Source organism: Plecotus auritus (assembly GCF_963455305.1).
Source record: "Plecotus auritus genome assembly, chromosome: 9".
Lineage (NCBI taxonomy): Eukaryota > Metazoa > Chordata > Mammalia > Chiroptera > Vespertilionidae > Plecotus > Plecotus auritus.
This window is the reverse complement of record NC_137783.1, coordinates 5,690,382-5,713,394: the sequence shown is the minus strand read 5'-3', so window position 1 is coordinate 5,713,394 and position 23,013 is coordinate 5,690,382. Positions and strand designations below refer to the sequence as shown.

The following is a 23,013-nucleotide window of genomic DNA, read 5'->3' as shown; positions in this document are numbered from 1 at the left end:
TGGTCCAGAGCCCCTGTGGCCCTGAAACCCCTTTCTGTCTCCTGTGCCCCGACCCAGCCAGCTTCCAATGACGCCCGGGTGAGTTATTGGTCCTTCTCTCTCAGATGCTCCGGTAACAAAACAAGCCCCAAAATGTGCCTTTATTTTACCTTTTCCTCCAGTTCCTTTATTTGTCTCTTCTGAGCCTCTATTCTTTCTTCTAACTCTTTAATCCTCTGCAACGGCAAAAGGACGGAAGGCTTCGGTTACCAGGCTGCCTGGGAAACCACGTGGCAAGACGTGGTTTCGTTCAGGGACCTGGTGCACAAGCAGCCGCCGAGCCACCGCCGAGCTGGACGTGGGCCCCGCGGGGGTGCTGACGAGGCCCTAGTTTGTGCTGTGAGGGGCCTGGAGCCTCAGCCTGTCCTCCCTGGGGTGTCCAGGACAGGGCGGGTCTACTGGCCCTGACCCCGCAACAGACAACAGCCCGTCCCAGCTCGTGGCTTTGCTTCACTCAACAAGAGGACGGCCCTCCCTCAGCCACGCTCCCCACCCCCCCCCGCATCTCCTGCCCATCAGACTATAAACCATGATGCTAGAAGCCCAAGGAGATGGTAAGGAATCGAGTCACAGTCCTTCCCAGTCGTGGTTACAGTGGAGTGAAGGGTGACGTACGATCTGAAGCCCTCTGATATGCAGTGCTAAGTAGATGCATGTTTGTGCATGCACACAGTACCGGGGCCCTGAGGCAGCAATGCTCTGACCATGGCCACCTGGTGGGGGTGGGGGCCGTAGGCGATGGTCCCACACTGACCACCCTGGGTCCGGGGTGAGGGTTCTGGCAGCTGGCTAATCCTCTGCTTAGACGCTAGCCCCTGGGAGTCACTGTCAGCCTTCCTGACTAGCTCCCCTGCTTCTGCAAGTGCAGGCGTTGCATTTGGGGTGCTCTGAGCAGGGTACACGTCCATGGCCCTTCCAGGTCATGCAGGATGCAGCGGGGAGAGGAGGGGGGTAGGCATGTCTTGCACACCAGGCTGTCTAGAAACGGACTGGCTAGAGGAGACCAGGGGCTGCTCCCCGGCCCACCAGCTGCTGCTCCCCGGATGGCACCTTCACCACGCCCTCACCCAGCAGTCAGGGGTCCCAGGAGAGGGGATGTGGCCCCGGAGACTGGACCGTGTGGCCCCAGAGGCTGGTCTGAAGGAGCAGGTGGCCTGGCAGGAGCATCTGCATGGGTGTGGCTGATAGGGCGTGGTCATGGGTGTGGCTACTGGAGGGCATGTTCATGGCACCATCTCCCCCCCCCCCCGGCTCCCCTGGCTCCCCCGGCTCCCCCCCACCCCCCCGCGCACCTGCTGTGCCAGCTGCAGGAGCTCCATGCGCTCCCGCAGGATCTGGGCGTCCCGCTCGCGCAGCTCGCTCATGACCTGGCGCTTCCACTGCTCCACGGCCACCCTGAGCTTCTCCCGCTCCTCCTCCGACAGCAGCTCGGCCACCTTGGCCCCCGCCTCCTGCTGCAGGGCGTCGAACAGCATGGCCTCCAGCTCCAGGATGTGCTGGGAGGGAGGGGAAAGGTTAGTCCTCGCCCGGTGGGGGCCAGGCACCCCACCCCATCCCTCGGTGTTGCAGCTCTGAGCCACCACACTGAGGGCCCTGGACTGGCTGCAATGGTGCCCTGCCACCGGGCCCAGGAGCACGGCCCTCTGCACGATTCGTGACGTCAGAAAACATGGTTGGCAGATCCGTGAGCCCAGAGTGGGGTGACAGCCCGGGGTGTGGGGTGTGGGCAGGTGTCCCCGAGGAGAGAACAGGGGAGGGAAGGCTTCTTCCTGGGCTCACAACCTTCGCCAGGCCTGGGCTGTGAGTCCCGAGGCAGGAGGTAGAGCAGCGCTCACAGGGCTTCTGTGACTAATGACAGAGGGCGAGTCCTTGACTTCCCGCCGTCCCCGGCTGAGGCGGGGCATCTGAGTCGTCCCCACTGCCGCCTGTGGTGGGGTGAATTGTGTTCCCAAGGAAATTCGTTCCAGTCCCTCTCCACAAGTGGGGGGGCCACTGAGTGGCCACCCCAGCACTCGGGCGCAGACACACACGGGGCACACCCTGTTCAGCATCCTTGAGGAGGCAGGACTGGGCCTCAGGGTCGCCCAGGCCCACCAGCTCGCCTCGCTGGCAGAGCACCACCCAATACTCCGGAGCCCTCGCCAGGCCTGCACCAGCCACCTCAGCTGGTGGGTGGCTTCCCCATGGACCAGGGCAAAGGGTGACTCTTAGGGGCCACGGTCGTCACCACAGATCTCAGGGGAGGGCCTAGAGCCCCACAGACCCCTCGTCCCCTTGAAAGGAATGGGATAAGCAGAGAAGCTGACCAGGTGGAGGGGCAGCCGGCCCCTGGGCCCCAGGTCGGGGCTGATGGGTGAGACTCAGGGCGGGGAAGGACTGAGCTGAGACCACATGGGCTACGGTGGGGACACGGGGACCCTGAGCAGGATAAGTGCCTCAGCCCTCTGCTGCCTTCCAGAAAGCCTGTCATGACCAAGAAGCCACGAGGGACATGCCAGGTGACTCCTGTTCTGACTCACCCCGCTACACACTCCAAGGGCTCAGCCATCGGGTCTGGAGGACTGGGAGAGCTTTTTTCCTCCGGGAGTTTAGAGATACAATCTTTGAAAGAACCACATTCTCAAACTACAGAAGCCTGTCTTCCCATCAAAACGTACCCCTTCAGACACGATGTCTCCTTTTCTTCAGGCTAAATGATCATGAAAATGCCTTTGGGCTTAGCAGACATTTTGAGAAATGGAAAAAAAAGCACCCACTTTTGGGCCTCACATTTTATCGTTCTTGACAGACCCCAGGTAAGCTGTCCCAGCCAGCACACACGCCACATCCCTACCCTTCTTAGAGCAGGAGCTTGGTGAGTGCGTGTCAGGGGAGCGCCAGGTTCTCCGATAAACACAGGTGCGTGTGGGCCTAGAGTTAACACACAGGGACCTGGGAGGGGGATGCGCCTTCCCTCCCTACACACATGAGCAGGAGCCTGGGCCACCTGGGGGCGTCTCTGACCCTCCTGACAACTCCGGGAATGAGAATTAAGGCCCCTATTTACCATGAGGGGCCAAGGGGCTCGGCCTCCCCACTGGTGGAGGGTAGTCCCAGACCCCACGCCGGCTTTTAGCCCATCCTCGGGCACCCCGCTCAGGCCGCCTTGCCGGGGCCCCTGGACCAGCGCATGACCCGCTCTGCTTTTACGGATTCGCACTCCAGGGGGAGACAAAGGCACGTGGACTAGGACGGTCCTGCAGGGAGACATTCATTCCATCCACGGGGTAACTAATGGCCGGAAAGCAGGTGCGGGCTTCGCTCCTGCAGGAAACTTTGGGTTTCTTCGTGGGGACGCTGTTTCCCACCGGCAGGCAGACGTGTGGGTCAGGGAGTGGGGGGCGAACACAGCAGGAATCTCAGTAGAGAGGTGTTACTTAACTGTGTTCAGTTAATTTGCAAAACAATCATTTCAATGGCTTCAATGCTATCACCTCTTTTCAAATGTCCCTTTGATTCTGCTCCTGTGCCCTGGTTCCTGGGGCGAAGCGTTTGATGACAGGCCTGGGCATCCTCGGAGCTCACCGGGCAAGGGGGCGTCAGAGGGACACAGGCAGGGAGTGACCCACTGGTCACACTGGCCCAGGCTCTCCGGGCAGGCCTGAGGCCTGGCCCACACAGGCCCCCGAGACACGGCACTGGCGAGGGAGAACTCCCCCCATTTCCACGTCCCCCGGGGGTCAGCAGCACATGTCTTACCTTGTGAGCCTGGTCCAAGGCCTGCTTCCTGTAGTCCAGCTCCTCGTCCAGGTAGCCCTTCTGTTTACTGAACAGCTCCTGAAACACAAGTGGACCTGTGTCTCGGCCTCAGGGGTCCAGCCTGGTGACGCCTGGATGCGGGCCACATGGCGGGACACCCACCCACCTTCTCACTCTCCAGGTCGACCATCTTCCGCTGCAGGGCTGACTCCATCTCTTCCATCTGCTGGAGCCACTGGACACAAACAGAGCAGGTGGCTGTGACCCTGAGGTGCCATCCCTTCCCCCCACCAGGCAAATAGCCTGCAGAAGGAGGGAGGCAGGCCTGGCCCCGGTGTCCCCCCTACTCTTCCTCCTGGAGGGGAGAGCTTGCCCTCATCGGGAGTTGGGGCTGGGCTGGGCTGGCACCGTGATCTCCCTGAGCTCCATGTGCCCAGGGTACAGGCCAGTGCAGGCTCCAGCCCACAGCCTGCTGGTGTCCAGGGAGTCTGCCCCCAGCCCCTCCCTGGGGACAGGAGGGATGTTAGCTGAGGGCAACGGCAGTACGTGCCCCTGTGAGCTCTGCAAGGAGATGCAGGAGGGGGTTTCTCCCCAGTCCCGGCCCTTGAACCCCTATTCACTGGAGCACCCCTTCCCCTTCTCATTGGAGGCCTGTAGGAGGGTACAGTGGGCAGGCTGGGGCTGTGGGTGGGACCAGGAGCAGACTGGTGGCCCTGGGAGTGGGGGAGCTGGGGTGTGGGGATCCCAAGTGGGCTGGGTGGTCCCCAAAGGAGGGTCTTGGCAGGTCAAACAGAATGCTGATGGTTTTACAGACCCACCACATCTGCAGCCTCTGGGGGGAAACTGAGGCAGAGCGGGCATTGGGGCAATGTCTGGCTGAATCTGTTATTTGCAAACATGCATGGTGGGTGCTTGTTTTAAAACTGATTTCAGAGGAAGGGAGAGGGAGAGAGAGAGAAACATCAATCATGGGAGAGAATCCTTATCGGCTGCCTCCCGCACGCCCCCCACCAGGGATCAAGTCCGCTACCCCAGCGTGTGCCCTTGACCAGGAATTGAACCTGGGACCCTCCAGTCCGCAGGCCGACACTCTATCCAATGAGCCATACCAGCCAGGGCATGGTGGGTGCTTTTTGACCTGTGTGTGCCAGGCCTTCCAAGGCCAATAGGGTTAGCAATCCCCCTACCCTTCCTCCTCCCAGGAGGAGCGTTTTCTCTGAGCTGAGCACGGAGAGGGAGACCTGCTGGGAGCACCCACACAATCACTTACCTTTTCAGCCAAGGTCAGGACTGTCCTGGCTTGTATGACAACCACTTGCTCTTCATTGGTCAGATTCTGCGTCAAAGCAGAATAGACATATAGTCAGAGGCAGGGCCATCGGGGTAGCTGGGATGAATGACAGGTGCATGGTGAGACTGATAGATGGGTGCTCATTGGGACTGAATAACGGGTGCATGGTGGGGCTGAATGAGGGTGCATTGTGGGGCTGAATGGAGGATGGATGGAGGCTGCATAATTGGGCTGGATGGATGGAGGATGAATGGATGGGTGAATGGAGGGGTGCATGGTGGGGCTGAATGAGGGGTGCATGGTGGGGCTGAATGAGGGGTGCATGGTGGGGCTGAATGAGGGGTGCATTGTGGGGCTGAATGGTGGGTGCATTGTGGGGCTGAATGAGGGGTGCATGGTGGGGCTGAATGAGGGTTGCATTGTGGGGCTGAATGAGGGGTGCATGGTGGGGCTGAATGAGGGGTGCATTGTGGGGCTGAATGAGGGGTGCATTGTGGGGCTGAATGAGGGGTGCATTGTGGGGCTGAATGAGGGGTGCATGGTGGGGCTGAATGAGGGGTGCATTGTGGGGCTGAATGAGGGGTGCATGGTGGGGCTGAATGGTGGGTGCACAATGGGGCTGAATGGTGGGTGCATAATTGGGCTGAATGGTGGGTGCAAGGTGGGGCAGAATGGTGGGTGCTTAGTGGGGCTGATTGAACAGATGCAGGGTGGGGGCTGGAGCCACAGCTAAGGCTGCTTTTCCTAAAACACCCTCCCAGGAGTCCGATACCCTGTTTGTGACCCTGTTCACTCTGGGTGCATTCTCCTCTCTGTCCTCTTTGGTCCTCTCACTGCTGGTGGCCATGATGGTCTAATTAGCCCACTGAGGCAGAATGGGATGGGTGGGCAGCATATCAAGCAGGCAGGCAGCAATAAATGTGTCCCCACCTGTCTATGCCCCCATCTTGTGTAAAGTCAGCTCTTTGCATATGCGGCCCTGGATTATTAAAACATCGCTGACAAATGTGGAGCAAAGATCACACACTCGTGGCTGTGAAATGGTCCCCATCCCTGGTGCTTTTGCCTTTTCTCTGCATGTTTTATTCCTATCCCGTTCCAAGGAGCCCACCTGGGTGGTCCCTCCAGGTGGGGAGAGTTTGGTTTTGAGACCAATGAGCATCCTCAGAGGATGTGGGCACATGATGTGGTGAGAGCTGGGCGGTCCGTGACTCCCTCTGCAGTGGGAGCTCCCTAAGGGCAGGGATCTCTTGCCATCCCGATACCTACGCAGGCAGCATGGGGGGGGGGGGTAGTGACCAAATGCTATAGGCACAGAGGCAGGCTCTGTCCATGGGACACACTGCACCCGACCCAGGCGTGGTACTGGGGCTGGGGCCAGTGCCCCGCATCCTTCCTGCCTCCGGGAAACTGGCCAGGCTGCATGTCTGGGTTTTGGTATGTGCTTGTGAGTGAGCAAGTGTGTGGTGTGTGTGTGTGTGTGTGTGTGTGTGTGTATGTGTGTTTGCATGTGTTTCTTTTTCTTCCATGTACTGTGGGAAGTGCACTAGTTTGTCTCAGTGTTCTTTCTTGAGAGCAGTGACCAGGATGGGAAGCCCAAGGGCCTCAGGACAGCTGTGGGCCATGTGTTTGTTAGTGCACCTTGGGGGGAAGTTCTGGGGTGTGAAGTGGGGCTGCCATCCAGTTCAGTCGATCCACCCCTAGGGCAGAGGACTCAACAAGTGTAAGATGATGGATGGAGGCAGGCTGGAGGGTGGACGAACAAAGGATGGAGGATGGGGAATAGATGAATGGAGAATAGAGGATTAAAGGTAGATAGATGGAGGATGGACGATGGAGGATAATGGAGGGTGGAGGATGGATGGATGGATGGAGATGAAGGACAATGGAGGATAGAGGAGGAGCTTTGTGGATGGAGGATAGAGGATGAATGGATGGATGGAAGATAGATGGACAGAGGATGAAGAATGGATAGATGGAGGCTGGCTTGCTAGAGGATGAATGGTTGAGGGATAAATGAATGGAGGATGGATGGAGGCTGCATAATTGGGCTGGATGGATGGAGGATGAATGGATGGGTGAATGGATGGATGAATGGATGAAGATAGATGGATGGTCAGAGGATGGAGGCTGGGATGTAGGTATGGTTACTTTGTCCCTTCACTAATTAGAATTTCTTCTGGGCGTTTGTTGTAGAAATTGGAAATCTGGCCTAAATGAGATGGGATTATTAATGGGTTCTGCCCACCCTCCCAACCAAGAAAGTGAGACTCCCAAGTCTGGGGTGTCTACGGCACCCATCCCAGCAAGGGTTTGGAAGAGTTAAAGACTGAGAGGGATTCAGAAACTGAGAACATGTGGCTAGAAGTATCTCTGCTGAGGAATTGGGTGTGGGCTTCCCACCCTTGCAGAGCGGAGGCTCCAAACCCCCATTTGGGTGCTGGTCGCCACCCACATGGGCACAGGAACAATATGAGAAAGGAACAGAATTTCTCCCAAATGCCTGGCGCCCATCTCAAGCAGCCCTGGCCACGAGGAAGGTGTGGCTGGGCAGGGCAGCCTGTGGCAGGACCACAGAGGACTCACAGGGGCCCCGGACCACGGCATGAGGAGGCATGCACAAGTCAGGAGAGCAACATACACTTACGGCGTTGTCCCCCAAGATGTCCAGCTTCTTCATCAGCTCTGTGACCTGGATGTCCTGGAGGCAAAAACACGAGGGACACGTGGGAGGTGAGCGCCAGCCGGGTGGGGCTGGCGTGGGCACAGTTGGGGCACAGTTGGGGCGGGGGGTTACCGTCACGCCTTCCGCCTCACAGTACGCTTGCAGGGGGCTCTTGCCGTCCACGAAGGGGATGTGGTGGAAGTTGATGGCGGGTGACTTCCTCTCCCTCTCCTAGACAGAGAGCAAGGCTGGGCACGGGCCGCTGGTCCCTCCCGGCTCCTCCCACCATGGAGGCTGTGCTGGGGCAGCCCAGGGAACACAGTAAAGCCACAGAGGCCACCAAATGTGGTCAACACGACATTTGTGTAAATGAAGCTCCGGCTGCAGCGGTGGCTGAAAGCTCAGTGGACTTGCCCGAGAAGATGGCCCCGTCAAGATGCCCACAGGAGCCGGAGCTCCCAGCCCAGGCGGGCCCTCGGGACTAGCTCATGCACCGTGAACCCCAACAGACTGTCGGGACACTTGGGGAGCAGTATCCCCACAGGCCTGACCAGAGCAGTTCCCAAGGACAGTGGCTGGTGCTGCTGTGTCCTCATCCAGGACCAAATGCAAGAGCCCCGGAGACCAAGGGGACCGGCACACACAGAGGGAGCCGCACAGCCTTCCTGCCCCCCAGGGAGGTAGAGGGGGCAACCCTGAGGGGAAACTCCATCTGGACTCAACCTGCTTCCTCCGTGGGCAAGTGGGGACCCTACGCCCCACACCTCAGGTGTGCAGAGAGGCCCGGAAACAGACCATGGGAATGAGGGTTCAGAGAAACAAAGCAAAGATGGGCCTCAGTGTCATACAAGACGGTGGTTGTCCCGCCAGCTAGGGTCATGACCTCCTTGTCGCCAGGTGTCCTAAAGGTGGCCAGGACCCAAAAGGGGCCCTGGAGCTGTGTGCAGGTGCCAGCAGGACGGATACCCACCCGGGTCACTGCCTCCCTGCCTCAGACGTGGACCTCATGTCCCAGCTGCCCTGGCAGGGCGGGCACCTGGTCACTGCCTGGCACCCTCATACAAAGAGATGCACCCTTTCCAACCCAGCCTTTTGGGGCTGTGCATCAGGAAGGCCGAGAGAGGGGCCGGCTCAGCACTCCATCCCACCAGCCCCGCAGGCAACCCCGCTCAGGCATCTCTGCTCATGCCCAGCACCCGACCCACAGCGCACCTCCAGTTCCAGGATCCGGAATTCCAGCAGCTCGTTCTGGTCTTTCACATCCTGGACGTCGTGTTTCAACCGAGCCTCTTGTGTCTCCATCTGTTTAATCTGTAAAAAGAAAAGATGGGCGAGACACTGGAGGTCAAGTGAGGTCAACTCCCTGCCTTCCCCGACGGCTTCTGGCTGTCCCTGGGGATGGGGCCTGGCCTGGGTGCCTGGCCCAGAGCCCAGCCTGCAGGGACCCGCACGCTTCCGTGAGCACCGAGAAATCGCGCTTTTCCTAGGGGATCGGCCAGGCTCCAGGACGGGTCAGGCGCACCTTTTCGACGAGCTCTTGGTTTCTCCGATACAGGGCTTGCTTCTCTCCAATCCACTTCATGTCCTGGAAAGTGAAGTGGACATAGAGGAATAAGTACACTGCAGGGTAAAAGCATAAATCCAACATTTAAATCACAATTCAGCGGAGCAGAGGGTTTGACAGACGGACGCAGCACCCAGCTCCTGAAGCAGCCGCCTCACGACAATTGTCACCCTGCTAATGACAACCCACGACATCCCCCACTTTCTTGGGGGTCCTGGATAGAGACAGGAGGGCACAGCCCTGCTTCGGTTAGACCCATGTGCCCCCCTGTGGACGCACTCACCTGCCCCTCCTCGGCCAGGGCCTTCTCCAGGTCCTCTATCTGTGTCTGCGCTCTCTGCACTTCTGCTTGGAGCTGCTCACGGGTCTGTGGGACAGGAGGAGAGACATCAAATTTTCCCTAAGAGCCAGGACATGCCCGCATGACCTGGTTCAGAGGCGACCCGCGGGTTCAGCTAGCGGGGAAGCGGCCGTTGGCGCTTTGCAAGGATGCTCCATCAGGAAGGACTTCACGCTTACTTGAAGCGAGGCCCTCACTCCATACAGGGATGGTCTGTGATTCGTTTTGAGGGATTGTTAGGGGAAATCCTCCAGGGCAGGGTCAAACGGCCAAGGCGGACTGAGCCTGCTGGGTGCGGGCCAGGGCTGGTCCAGTCCCTGATGACAGTGCGGCTACACTCAGAGGGGCTTTCAAAGCAATCGCCAGCCCAGACCCTGACAGAGCCTTCCCTTCAACATGGCGCCCTCTGCCAGCCCTGGGTTCTCTCCTTTCCTGAGCCTACCCCTTGTTTACAAAACCAGCCGCCTAAATGCCACCCGGGCTTCCAGGGGCCCAGCCACCCTCCTGTGAGTTAATTCCCTCTGAGGTCTAAGCCACAGGGCACTCCTGCTCCCCTGGGAACAGTTTCCAGGGCAAATGGATGAAAGCGTTTGGGGCCAGCTGGGCACAGGGCCTGGGGGGCCCTCAACTCGGGGCCTCTGCTCCCCTAAGGGGCAGCAGGTGGGCGCAGCATCTGAGCTCAGCATGTGTTGGATGAATGAATAATCTCAGCAAATTTCAAAACCTGAGCTCAAATGCTGGCCCTCCCTCACCTCTGTGCTCCGCGAGGGGGCAGCTCCCTGACGCACCGCTGCCAGGTGTGCAAGGAAGGTGACTTCACCGGCAAGGAGCTGCAGGCCCTGTGACCTCCACCAGCCCTGGAGCAAGGCTGGAGGTTCCTCAGCACCCCTGCACCCAGCACGGTTCTGCCAGGCCCCAGCCCAGCTGAGCCAGCGCCGGCTCCCCCAACACTGGTTCCACTGGTCTGGGCACGGGCCACACCGACGGGGGCAGTGAAGGGCCCGGGCGGGAAGGTGGGGTGATGCCTATGTCCCTGCCGCGGCTGGGGTCAAGTGGGGAGGCCCCACTGGAGTGGAAGTCAGTTAGACCTTAACTTCTCGCTCTGCGTCCAGCGTTCCTCCGACCTGCTCCTGCAGCAAGGCGTACGCACGCTGCAGGGCCTGGTACTCCATGGTCAGCTGCCGGAACCGCAGCTCCGTCTCCTCCTTGGCCATGCCCTGGAGCGGCACACAGACACAGTGTTAGCGCCTGGCCTCGACCTGGGGATCCAGGCGGTGAGTCTGAGGCCCTGGGCTGTGGGTGGCCGAGGCCAGGGCCCCGCTGGGCTTCCACCTGGAGAGGGCAGGTGGCTGCTGCTGCCTCCTGGGGCCCTACTGGACCCCGAAGGGATCACTTTTCAATAAACAAGCCAGAGATCTGCGTGGGAGGGCAGCCATGTCTGGAGCAACCAGGCCCAGGAACCCTAACCTGGCCCAGCTCCCCCCACCCCATCCTGTTCCGACGCTGATAGTGGCAAGTGCGCTGCTGTGTCTGAGAGCTCTAAGCAGCTCCCTGGCCGTGGGGCATCCGCCAGACCTACCAGGGGCGGCCCCACCATGGCCTCAGTGCCCCCTGGGCCTGGTCAGGGCAGTGGACCACCGGACACTCCTTGTCCCCTGGCCACCGGGCAGGACCAGTCAGGTTCAGATGGCTGCCTGGATCTGAGGTTGGCATCCTTCCAGAAGAAGGGACTGTCGGGTGGGACACCCTGGCCATGTTTCTATCAGAGAGCTTCGGCTGCCCATGTACATCCCTGGCGTGTGCCCTTGGCAATGGTGCCGAGCCCGGGCTGGGGTTCAGACCTCCCCACATGCAGCCCCTTGAGAGGGCGGGAGCTCTCTTCCCTGCACCTCTGCAGAGGGGGCACTAGACAGGGTGAAGCAGACGGAGCGTGTGCTCAGAGAAAGGGGCGGCCAGCAGCTGGGCAGCAGCAACAGGGGTGTTCCCCATGGCGCAAAACTGTGAACTGTGGCACCTCTGCAGGGAGCAGCGCCCACCCCTGCCCCCGCCTGCCCCGTTACCTCCTCCAGGTCATCGTCTGGGGTGCACGGGGTTTGGTCCGTCCTGTCGGTTTGGTAGGATATGGAAGAGCCGTCAGATTCCAGGGAAGCCTCTTCATCGTATCCGAAGAAGGTCTCCACGACCACCGGCTTTGGTCAAAGGGACAGTGTTAGTTCATACCCAGCCAGGCCGGGCCGCCAGCCCCAGGGGCCTCTGTGCCGCTCCCGCCGGCTCCTCTGCTGCCCGGCTGTGGGCCAGCTGCAGGGCCACACCCCAGCGCACGCCAGCCTCCATCGCGGCTGCCCAGCCTCAGGGCAAGGGGTTACCATGGGGTCCTTCTGGAAGTGGGGCTGGCGAAGGGCCGAGGGGCTGGAGGTCTGTGAGAGGTGGGCCACTTTCATGGTAGGGACTGAGCACGGCCGTGGGGACCAGCTCTGTGGGGCCCAGGGCAGCGGCACTCGGATGCCACCATGCAGGTGACATACACAGGACTAACAGTGAGCACTAGACTGGCGTTCAGCACGTGGCCCCGTGTCTAGTGACTCATTTTCATTGCGTTCTCAAAGCATCGTCCTCGGCAGATTAGAATAAAAGTAAAAACAAGAGCCTTCCCCAGCTCGTGGGAGAGCCCTGCCTGAGGGACACCCCACAGCTCACCTCTGACGTTGGCCACCCAGGCTCCCCTCCCCCCTGGGCCTTGCATGTGCCAGCTCATGGCCGGTCCACTGGCCATCAAGGCTGGAGTGTGGGGTGGCAACCAATGCCCTGTCCTCGGCCCCCAAGCCTGTCCTGCCCACTGATGGCTCCAGACTCACCCGACTGTCCCTCCTCTCAGCTCACGGAGCACCTGGCCCAGGGGAAGAGCGTGAACCTCCCCCAGCCCGTCCATGCCGCTAGAACCTGCTGTCGGCCTCGGCCTCAGAGAGCCCCTAAATACCCGCAAATGACCCTGCACCTCTCACGCCTCCTCTGGGCCTCTCCCAGAGCTCACATGAAGGACACGGCTGATGGTTCAAAACCAAACAAAAAACACACGCGCCTGCAAAAAGCAGGACATGAGTCAGGTCCTTAGGAAATGTCTCCCAGATCCCCTCTACTAAAAATCACAGGTTTATCACAAAGGATTGTGCAGCAGAGAAATTACCCAGGTCTTCGAGGGAGGGGCCTGCGTGGGGCCTGTGGATGGGGGTGGGGTGGGGGCTGCAGCTTGCAGGGCCTCAGGGCCTCAGGGTCCCAGGCAGGCTCCTCCCCCTCCTTATTATTATCATGAGTTCATATCTTCTCTTGGAAATGTTAAAGAAATAAGGCTGGCCCTAGCCGGTTTGGCTCAGTGGATAGAGCGTCGGCCTGCAGACCAAAGGGTCCCGGGTTCGATTCTGGTCAAGGGCATGTTCCTCGGTTGCAGGCTCTGCCCTAGCCTGGGCCCTGGTTGGGGTGTGTGCAGGAAGCAACCAATCAATGTGTCTCTCTCACATCAATATTTCTCTCTGTCTTTCCCTCTCTTTTCCACTCTCTCTAAAAAATCAATATCCTTGGATGAGGATTAAAAAAGGAAAAAGAATTAAGGCTGGATTTTTAAATTTGAAAGTATGAACCGAATTATTTCCTTTGGGTCCTGCTTTGGTTCTACCACAGTAACAATTTTTAGAAATAATAAAGTCATTTGCTTTTCACTTCCAAAGGGAGACATTCATTCCTCGGAGGTGTCTTTTAAAACACATGTTTTATGTGCACCTATGCTGACACCCTCTCACTGACCTTGGGCAGCTTGGCCATCTTCTTCCTCTGCTTCCGAAATCTCAAAAGCTTGTCACGCTCCTGCAGAAACCAGTTGAAGAGATGCTTTTGAGTAATTGCACAGCTCTATCAGTTTCAAATACACTGTCAAGGTTCCGTGTTAGCAAGGTTCCGTGGGTGTAGACAGGCTGGCGTACTGGCCACACTGACATAAACACGCTGAGCCCACGGCCTGCTCGGGGAGCCTGCAGGTGTGGACAGCTCGTCCCCACACCTCGGGCTGGAGGAGTGCCTGGCCTGTTTAGGTGGCTTGGCTCACCACACTCATCGGCCCCCCCAGCTTCTTTTACGGTGGTACTTGGCTGGGGGGCCCACATGGGGGGCAGGGGATTTGAGTGGCAGGAACAGAAATGGGACCAGAGGGAATGGATGAGCCAGCCCCTGCGTCCTCTGAGTAGCTGCCTGCACACGTGGAGCCCACAGATGTGAGCATGGACCCCGTGAATGTGTAAGGAGGCCAGTGACCTGCTGCTCTTGGGGAGCGAGGCTGCATCTTTGTGACCATGACCGAACCAACCAGCTCTAGCCCGTGGGTGCATGCTGGCAGGGCTGGGGAACCACGGTGGGGGGAAGGGCCCCAGAGAGGAGGATCCTCCGACCTCTGGTTGAATAAATGACTCAGTACTGAGCAGATCTGGTGGCCCCCGGACAGGTGGGCATTCTCGGTCACCATGGCAAAGCCTCGGGCAAAGTAGCACTGTGGCCACAAAATCCACCTGGGAGCTGGCACGGCCACTTGTCTGGCCTGGAAGGAGCCATGGGCACAGGGGTCCCGGGAGCAGGGCACCAGAAAGAGCGTGAGGACAGGCAGTGCCGAGTGTACTTACTAGCACGCTCTTCACGTAGCCCGCTGTTTCCAGGGTCTGGAAGAGAGGACATTCGCCTGGAGACTCAGAGAGCAGACCCCAGAGTCCTGCACCCCCCAAACCTCTGCCGCTTCCTGACCGCAGCATGGCCTGGTGCCCCCCCCCCACTCCCCGCCGCACCTGCCCCGGCCCCGATGAGCCTTCCTCCCACCCTCAGCTGACCCACAGCCCCCTGGCCTGCGGAAGCACCCAGGGCCCTCCGTGCAGGGCGAACTGGCCTTTTGAAACTTGTGTTGATTTTTCCCTTTCCTGTTCCCCCATAAGGTCTTATAACTTTGATTTGGGGTCTTAGCCTCCAGAACTGGGAGGGAATCCGTGGCTGTGGTTTTGAGCCCCGGGTTGTGGTCACCATGGCCCTAGCACTGGTGTTGTGGCTCCTGAAACCCCTGGTCCGGAGGGGGCCACCTCCAGTATGGACCGGTGCAGGGACCCAGCCAAGATGAACCCAGGGAGGGGCCAGGAGGACAAACAACCCCCACCTCCTGTGGGGCTCCTCTGGGCAGACCCCCGGGGGCAAGGGGCTCAGGGTGGAACCTCCCGGGGGCAGCGCAGAGAAGGGAGAGGAGCGGGACGGCACCTTGGACAGCTCGTCTATGAGGTTCTGCTGCTCCACAATTTGGAGTTTCAAGAAGTCAATTTCTCTCTCATCTTGACTCTGATCCAGGTCGTTTAAGGAACTGGGTCTTCTTATGATCCCGGCTCTTTGTCTCTGAAAAGCCAACCAGACCACGTCACTCACAAGGGAGGAGCGGGGCAGTCCGACTAGGCGATGGGAAGTCAGGGTCCTCCTGCTCTCTGCTCAGGCCTTGGAGCAGCCCGGCTGTAGAGCCTGGGAAATCGAGGCTGCATCTTAGCACCTGAAACGGGGAGGGCTGTGCAGCCTGGCTCAGAGCCCACGGGGAAAGGTGTGAGCTGTCGTGCCAGTTCACACCCCACGGCCGTTCCCAAAGGCAGAGTGTAAAAAGAGGAGGTTCTGCACAGGGCGGGGTGGAGGGCACTCCTCCCACCTCCCCCCCTTCTCACATCCCTGGTTAAACACTCACTCAGAGCCTCTGGGGCCCTCAGCGGCAGAAGAAACACACCCGACACCAGCTAATCACCCCCCACCCGACACCAGCTAATCACCCCCCACCCGACACCAGCTAATCACCCCCCAACCCGACACCAGCTAGTCACCCCCCACCCGACACCAGCTAATCACCCCCCACCCGACACCAGCTAATCACCCCCCACCCGACACCAGCTAATCACCCCCCAACCCGACACCAGCTAATCACCCCCCAACCCGACACCAGCTAATCACCCCCCAACCCGACACCAGCTAATCACCCCCCAACCCGACACCAGCTAGTCACCCCCCAACCCGACACCAGCTAATCACCCCCCACCCGACACCAGCTAGTCACCCCCCAACCCGACACCAGCTAATCACCCCCCGACCCGACACCAGCTAGTCACCCCCCACCCGACACCAGCTAGTCACCCCCCACCCGACACCAGCTAATCACCCCCCACCTGACACCAGCTAGTCACCCCCCACCCGACACCAGCTAATCACCCCCCACCCGACACCAGCTAATCACCCCCCACCTGCTCAACGGTGGCGGCAGTAGTGGAGCACCCCGCCCCCCTGGTCTGTGGCCTGAGCTCCTACCACCTCTGCTCCAGGTACTCAGAGTTGGAAGGTGGCCTGGGGGTGGGGGATGTGACTGCTCAGCATCTTTCTCCCTGTCACTCCCCAGGCAGGCGACACCCTGCCCTCAAGAGCCCAGACCCTCATCTAAGTTCCTATCTCCACAGGAGACCAGAGGCTGGAGCAAGAGCCAGAGCTCAGCCGCTGGGAACGTGTCAAACCGTGTGGTGAGGTTGTCATGGTTACCCTCCTGCTGGCTGATGGCCAGGGCAGGGCCCCTTACCATTTCTATGTTCTCCTGAGTGACAAATTTTAACTTGTTTTCCATTCGACGCAGCGTGTGAGACAGACTCTCGTTTTTCCGAGTGAGGCGCTTGTTTTTATCCAGCAGAGGCTTATACTGGCTTTCAGCTTCTCTTAAACGCTTTAGCTGGAAGACAAAATTAGTGACAAGCACGATTTTTCTAGGTGTGACAGAGAACCAGCCGGTCACCCTATGGAACCTGCAAGCTGAGCAGAACAAGCTTGGCCAACAGCGAAGGGTTGGAGTCGAATCCAGTAAGAGCTGTGGGACCAGGACCCCCGGGGAGCCTCAGGCAGCTCTCAGCCAGGGACAAGCCGCTCAGAAACCCCAGTGGCGGCAAGAACTGACGGTGATGGCGCCACTGAAGGCTGAGGTCCTCAGATAATGTGAAGAACGGAGGATACTTTTGCCCAATAATACAGAGCAGGGATCAGCCAACCCGTATCTGAGGCCCATATCTGGCCCTGAACCTGGTTTTGTTAACAGCGTTTTATTGGAAACAGCCCAGAGGCCTAGGCACAAGCCCACCCTTGTCACCATCGCTCCTTTCCACGGGGACTTTGGAAGCGGACTGCAGCCCTGAGCCCACGGGACCCAGCCCACCCCGCCCTGCCGTGCTCACCAGCTCATTCCTCTCTTCCGACAGCAAGGCGTTCCGGTCCTCGAGTTTCCGAATGATGGCGCTTAGCTCTGCGATTTTAAGTTGGAAACGCCGGGCATCCTTTTCATCCAACTGCTGTTCCTAAAACAGAAATCAACTGCAAGTAACCGTTCGTCGATGCAGACGGAGAGACCTTCGCAAATCCCAACACAGCGTGGAGACCAGCGCACTTCCACGTCACGACGGCTGGAGACTCCGGGTGGGCGGTGGGCGAGGGACCCTCCTAGGGGCTGGGGCGCAGTGGTGGCAAGCCGTGAGATGGGACAGAATGCAGGAGCAGAAATGTCCAGAAAATGCAAATGTGGAAGGGGAGGGCATGCAAATGCAGGCATCCCGGCCACAGCGAGCCCAGAAGGCATCGGAACCAGCCCACGCGCACGCCTCCATCTCTGCTGTCTGCCCCCCAGGCGGGGTCCGCACCGCAGGCGGGAAGTCGCCTCCCTAGCATTCTAAAGGGAGCGCAGGTAACGACATTGGACTTACAACTCTCAAAAGCTGCTTCCCCAAGATTATGTTTCTGAAAGGTCACTTTGGAACTTCAGGCAAAAATCCGTGACAACATTTTAATGCGGTTTGAGAGCCTCTGGGGCTGGCTCACACAATGAAGCGGGGTCAGGCCAGGGCAGGCGCTGTCTAATTCAGCTCAGCCGTGTATAATAGGATGATCGAATGTCACTTTCTATCCTGAAACGTCACCGTCCTAGGGCTGGCTCAGCTCACACACGGTTTTGTCCTAAAGCAAACGGGTGCCCAAAAGGACGGAGGAATGATTCCTCATTCAGCAGGTGCAGGAGAGGCTAGGGGCAGGCCCAGACGGACCTCCTGGAGGGTCCGTGGAATTCAGACCCTCCCCCCACCCACCACCCTCGACTTCCCAGGACCACCCAAGAGGGCTCTGAATGAGGAGCGGCAATGAGGAGATGAGTGGCGTCATGGCCGGGCAGCTGTTGGCCCTGTGCCATCCTGGCGGGCCAGGGACGAGCAGGAGTGTCCCTGTTACATGGAAAGCGGGTGGGCGGGCAATGGGTGACGCGAATGGCGGAAATCACTGCACAGGGGTCAAATTCAGGATGAGGGGAGCAGGGAGCCGGCCTTCCCGGCAGAAGGCAAAGCCTGTGTGTGGACAGGGAAGCAGCTCAGCCTTGTGTCCCACCAGCCCGGGGCAGGAGCCAGTGCCAGCCAGCACCAGGGACCCTCATCAACCTGGGGGCCCGGTGGCTCAGATGGGCTCCAGCGGGGAGCCCAAAGTTTTGGGGGTCCATGGCAGGGGGACCAGGTGAAGGCAGGGCTACACACTACGTTAGCAAGGAAGGAAGGACAAAGGCTGCCCGCCCTCTCGGCCATGCCAGAGAGCCGAGGGGCCCGGGGCCTGGCTGGCGGGCTGCTGGCACGGTTGGTGTTCCAAGGGTGGGAGGGCTCTGGCTCTGGACACGGGCCGGGGGAGCTTCCTCGCAGGGACACGCAGCCGCACGTGTGCAAGACGGGGAGGTGCTTACAGGGCTTCCCGAGTGGTCTGAGGCGTCTCCTGCACCGCTGGCATAAGGAAGTTCCCGTCTGGGGCTGCCCAGGTGCCGATCAGCCTCTTTGACCTGGGACAGCTGCTCATCTAGAGCCTCTTTTTGGAGCTGCAGTCTCTGAGCATGCCCGGCTTGAATCCCTAACTCTCTCTCCAGCACGAAGACTGCTCTGTCCTTAAATTTTATCTCCTCCATCTACAAGGAGAACAGAACACAATCACACAGGCAGGCAGGATGCAGATCTGTTACCATAGCAACAGGCAGAATGCACAAGCATCAGGAGGGGTCCCCCCCACACACACATGGCAGCCCTCCCCACTCTCCCTGTGCTCAACCTCCTAACAGCTGTGAGGAGCCACCTGCCTCCCAGCCCCTCCTCCTGGCAGCCATAGGTGCGTCTGAGGCCAAAGGTGGGCTGCCCTCAGAGGGGAGGGCAGAACCAACCCCACCACTGCCCACTCCTCAGACACGCAGGCGCGGTGGCATGGGCATTATCACAAATGATGCTAGATTTGCAAGAAGCCTCGGTTTAAAATGTATTTCAAACCACAGAGCGGGATAGGATGTCTCGTTGCTTTGCGTGCTGTTTAAGGTTACAGTAAGCTAATAAATCAGCCATCTGCTGAAGTCAGCTCAGAAACAAAGAGATGAAATGTCTAATTAGCCCAGATCGAAGAATTCATGGGGAAGCGGTGAACTGAATAGAAAAAAAAAAAAGGAAGAAAGAATTCCTTAATTGCTAAATTCCCATTTACTGGAACTCACAGAAATGCAGAGGCAACAGTCAATTATGGAAACAGAGAGGCCAGTGGAGAGAAAACCAGATTAACATGCAGCTATATCCCATGGCCTGACGTTTCCCCTCTGGCAGAGACACTCTGCAAACATCATTTTTCTTTCACCAGGAAACAAGAAAACCACTCTCTGCTCACACATCCCGCTTCAATCAGCTGCTTCAGAGGACGGCTGGACCAGAAGCCACCCTCCCTGAGTCACATAGGTGGTCCAGTTAGATGGTTGCCCAGCGGGGGCTTCGTGATCCTCCCACAAAGGGAAGGGCGGGGTTTGATTTTTTAATGATGGGAAACTCACTTTAAGATCAGAGTGTCTCCCAGGGGGTCCTCCTAAGGCCCCGGGACTCTCGCATGCAATGTCTCCCCTGAAAATTCTCAGCCAAGGGCACGTTCCTACATCTTCTACTCCTGTCATAGTCACCTGCCGCTTACCCACTGGGACACGTTCTGAGAAATGCCTGGTTAGGTGATCTTATTGTCCTGTGAACATCACAGAGGCACATAAAACCCAGATGGTACAGCCTACTGCTCACCTGGGCTACATGGTACAGCCTACTGCTCACCAGGGCTACATGGTACAGCCTACTGCTCACCAGGGCTATATGGTACAGCCTACTGCTCACCAGGGCTACATGGTACAGCCTACTGCTCACGTGGGCTGCATGGTATAGCTTCCTTCTAGATGCCATTCATACCCTCCTTGGTGACACCACCCAAGCTCAAGCAATGCAGTCACAGACGTTGTGATCCTTCCAGAATTACATCAGTGTCTCCTCGGCGTCTTCCTCCATGGCAGCAATTGCTTGGGCACAGGTCCTCCTCAGGGAATAGGCCTGAAAAGCTGCTATAACTCCTCAATCCACTGTTTGATCAAAGAGGGGGTGTTTGGAGGGAGAGGCACCACGTTGATATTGGATGAAAATCACCAGGGAAGGGAGGATGTCCAGGAGCGTTATCAACCATAAGCAAATCTTGAAAGGTATGTTATTCTCCAAACAGTACTTCTGCTGGCGTAGCAATTCAGGAAGGCGTCTTGGAGGAGGAGCCGGGTCCTCCTTAACTTCTCATTGCTCCCATAGGAGACCTGCAGTAAAATGCTTAAAGGCCCTGGGTTCTCACTGTGCCCCATCACAAAGGGTTTTGATCTGTAGCCCATAGCATTACCTCCAAACAAGGTTGCTATCCTGTCCTTAAAGACCTTGAACCCTGGCATCAACCTGGCCTCCTTGTGGGTGAAAGGCCTTTCAGGCATCTGTTTCCAGAATGGGGAGGTTTCATCATATTGACTATATGCTCAGGGAAGTAATTTTATTTCTCCTCAATCAGGTTATCTAGAGTTTCCAACAATTCCTCAGCTGCCTTCACACCAGTAGGCGCAGACTCGCCACTCACTCTCACGTGATGGGATAAGGGATGATTCTTGAATCGTTTAAACCACCCAGAACTAGCAGTAAATTCAACACCGTAGTTGGATCCAGCCTGTTCTTCCAACATCGCAAACAAACTCTTTGCTTTGGCCGCAGTCACCATGGTGCTGAGAGGGATGCACATTTGCATCTGGTCTTCAACTCAGGTCACTAGAAGTTTCTCCATGTCTGATATAGGCCCTTCTAGAATCTTTGTTAGTCTCATTGCTCCGGTTAAACAGATCCTTCAGTTGCCTCCATCACTTTGTTCTTGTTCATGATCATAGCTGTGGTGGAATGGGACATGCCTGACTGGGGAGCAAGAACCATCCTGATTTTCCACCTTCGTGTCCTTAATCCCTTTCATTTTCTTTCCAGGGCCCCCACCTCACCTCACCACCAGGAACTCCCCTGCCTCACCCCCTCACTCCCAGTTATAGGAGGTATACAGAAATGGTAGGGCCCGGCTGGCATGGCTCAGTGGTTGAGCACAACCTATGAACTAGGAGGTAAATCACAGTTTGATTTCCTGTTGAGGCACAAGCCCAGGTTGCAGGCTCAATCCGCAGGGTGGGGTGTGCAGGAGGTAGCCAATCAATGATTCTCTCTCATCATGGATGTTTCTATCTCTCCCTCCCTCTCCCTTCCTCTCTGAAATCAATAAAAATGTATTTTTAAGAAAATTGTTATTAAACTCATTAGTTAATGAGGGGACAAGTAAATGTTGCAGCCAATTCGAATGAGGATTTGATCTAAAGAGAGTTGCGCTGTCTGCCTGGCAAAGACCATTTGCAGTGTCTGAAGCAGAGTCATTTGTCCGTCTGTGGACAGGAATGGCTCCATTGCTAAAGGTTTCCTCCAGGTAAAGGTCTGTCTCTGCAGAGTCTAGATCAAAGACGAAGATCAAAGACGAAGGTCAAAGGTGAAGGTGCACATGGTGTGAGCTCAGACAGCCCTCAAGTATTCTTAGAAAAGGAGACAGAAATCTTCTATTTCTTTTCTTGCTTATTTCAATCTTCCACAGTTTTTTCCTGTAGACCCCACAGTCAATTTGGGGACTCTCCTTTATTTATCATTTTGATGTTCTTTCCCCCCACCATCCCCGGAATCCACCCTGGAGACGCTGGGTCCCCAGGGCCATTTCTGGCCAAATTTTCACTTGAAGCGGAAGGAAAGGAATGGACTTGTTCCATGCCTGCCTGGCTCTGATGTTTTCTGTGAGCTCAGCCAGGTCCCCCTCCCCAGCCAAGGTTATACAGAAGAGTCATGAGCCAAGCAAAGTCCAGTTACTCTTGAAGAACAAAGCCAGAGAACGCTCTTCCAGAAATCAAGACTTACTATAAAGCGAGAATAATTTTAAAATGAGCTCGAAGAAGGGCTGTGATAGAACAAACTAGAAAGCCCGCTCATATAATAACGAGGTGGCCCTGTGGATTGGGGGAAAGGTGGTCTTTTCCATAAGGGCTGCTGGGACAGTTGTGTATCCACATGGAAAACATATAACTGGACCGCCACCTTACAGTGCACACGCACACACACACACACACGTGCGCACACACACATGCATACATACAACCCAGGCATGGCCAACACCTACGCATGAAAGATAATGTTCTAAAAAGATAACACTTCATGGCTCCAGAATAAAAGAATTTCCTAAACAAGACACAATAAGTACCAGCCACATAGAAAATGATCAACAAAGTAGGCCACTTCAGAATGTCAAGTTTTAGATCACAAAACGCCACCACCAAGAACAGAGAAAGCTTACCCAGTGTGAGGAAGGGGCTTGCATTTCCATATGCATTTTAGAATCAGCTTCAGGAAAGCCTGCTGGGATCGACAGGCTTTGTTTACTCCTTATATTAATCTGGGGAGAAATGCCACCTAACAATGCTGAGCTTCCAATCCATGAACATGGAATGTCTATTTATTTGTTCAGTTCACCAGCCCATGAACATGGAATCTCTATCTTTGTTTATTCAGCTCACCAATCCATGAACATGGAATGCCTGTTTGTTTATTCAGCTCACTTTTAGTTTCTCTCAGTCGAGTATTGTTTTCAGAGTTCAAGTCTTAGACATCTTTTGTTAAACTTCTAAATATGTTATTCTCTTTTTATGCCATCATGAATGGAATTTTTAAATATTTAATTTGAATTGTTTGTTGCTACTACATAAAAATACAACTGATGGTTGCATATTGATCTTTTGTCCTAAAACCTTGCTGAATTCATTTAAAAGTTCTCTTGGGGCCTGGCTGGTGTGGCTCAGTGGTTGAGCGTCAACCTATGAACCAAGAAGTTTAGGAACCAAGTTCCATTCCTGGTCAGGGCACATGCCCTGGTTGCAGGCTTGA

General features: G+C 57.1%; 1 protein-coding gene across 14 annotated transcripts in view; it reads right to left on the bottom strand.

The window, feature by feature from the left end:
* Nucleotides 1-23,013, bottom strand: part of JAKMIP3 (Janus kinase and microtubule interacting protein 3) — a 60,488-nt gene that overhangs the window by 12,047 nt on the left and 25,428 nt on the right. For 6 of the 14 annotated variants that reach the window (XM_080641516.1, XM_080641518.1, XM_080641515.1 and 3 more), the window contains exons 4-21: nt 18,435-18,650; nt 16,900-17,019; nt 16,257-16,403; nt 14,918-15,049; nt 14,302-14,337; nt 13,436-13,495; nt 11,698-11,826; nt 10,726-10,854; nt 9,581-9,664; nt 9,256-9,318; nt 8,946-9,044; nt 7,866-7,964; nt 7,710-7,769; nt 5,048-5,113; nt 3,944-4,012; nt 3,778-3,855; nt 1,332-1,535; nt 150-215 (exon numbers count right to left, since the gene is read on the bottom strand). In XM_080641516.1, coding sequence (XP_080497642.1) covers nt 150-215; nt 1,332-1,535; nt 3,778-3,855; nt 3,944-4,012; nt 5,048-5,113; nt 7,710-7,769; nt 7,866-7,964; nt 8,946-9,044; nt 9,256-9,318; nt 9,581-9,664; nt 10,726-10,854; nt 11,698-11,826; nt 13,436-13,495; nt 14,302-14,337; nt 14,918-15,049; nt 16,257-16,403; nt 16,900-17,019; nt 18,435-18,650 — 1,857 coding nt within the window. The remainder of the gene's footprint in view (nt 1-149; nt 216-1,331; nt 1,536-3,777; nt 3,856-3,943; nt 4,013-5,047; nt 5,114-7,709; nt 7,770-7,865; nt 7,965-8,945; nt 9,045-9,255; nt 9,319-9,580; nt 9,665-10,725; nt 10,855-11,697; nt 11,827-13,435; nt 13,496-14,301; nt 14,338-14,917; nt 15,050-16,256; nt 16,404-16,899; nt 17,020-18,434; nt 18,651-23,013) is intronic. The other 8 variants (XM_080641520.1, XM_080641521.1, XM_080641522.1 and 5 more) reach the window with 8 other exon arrangements.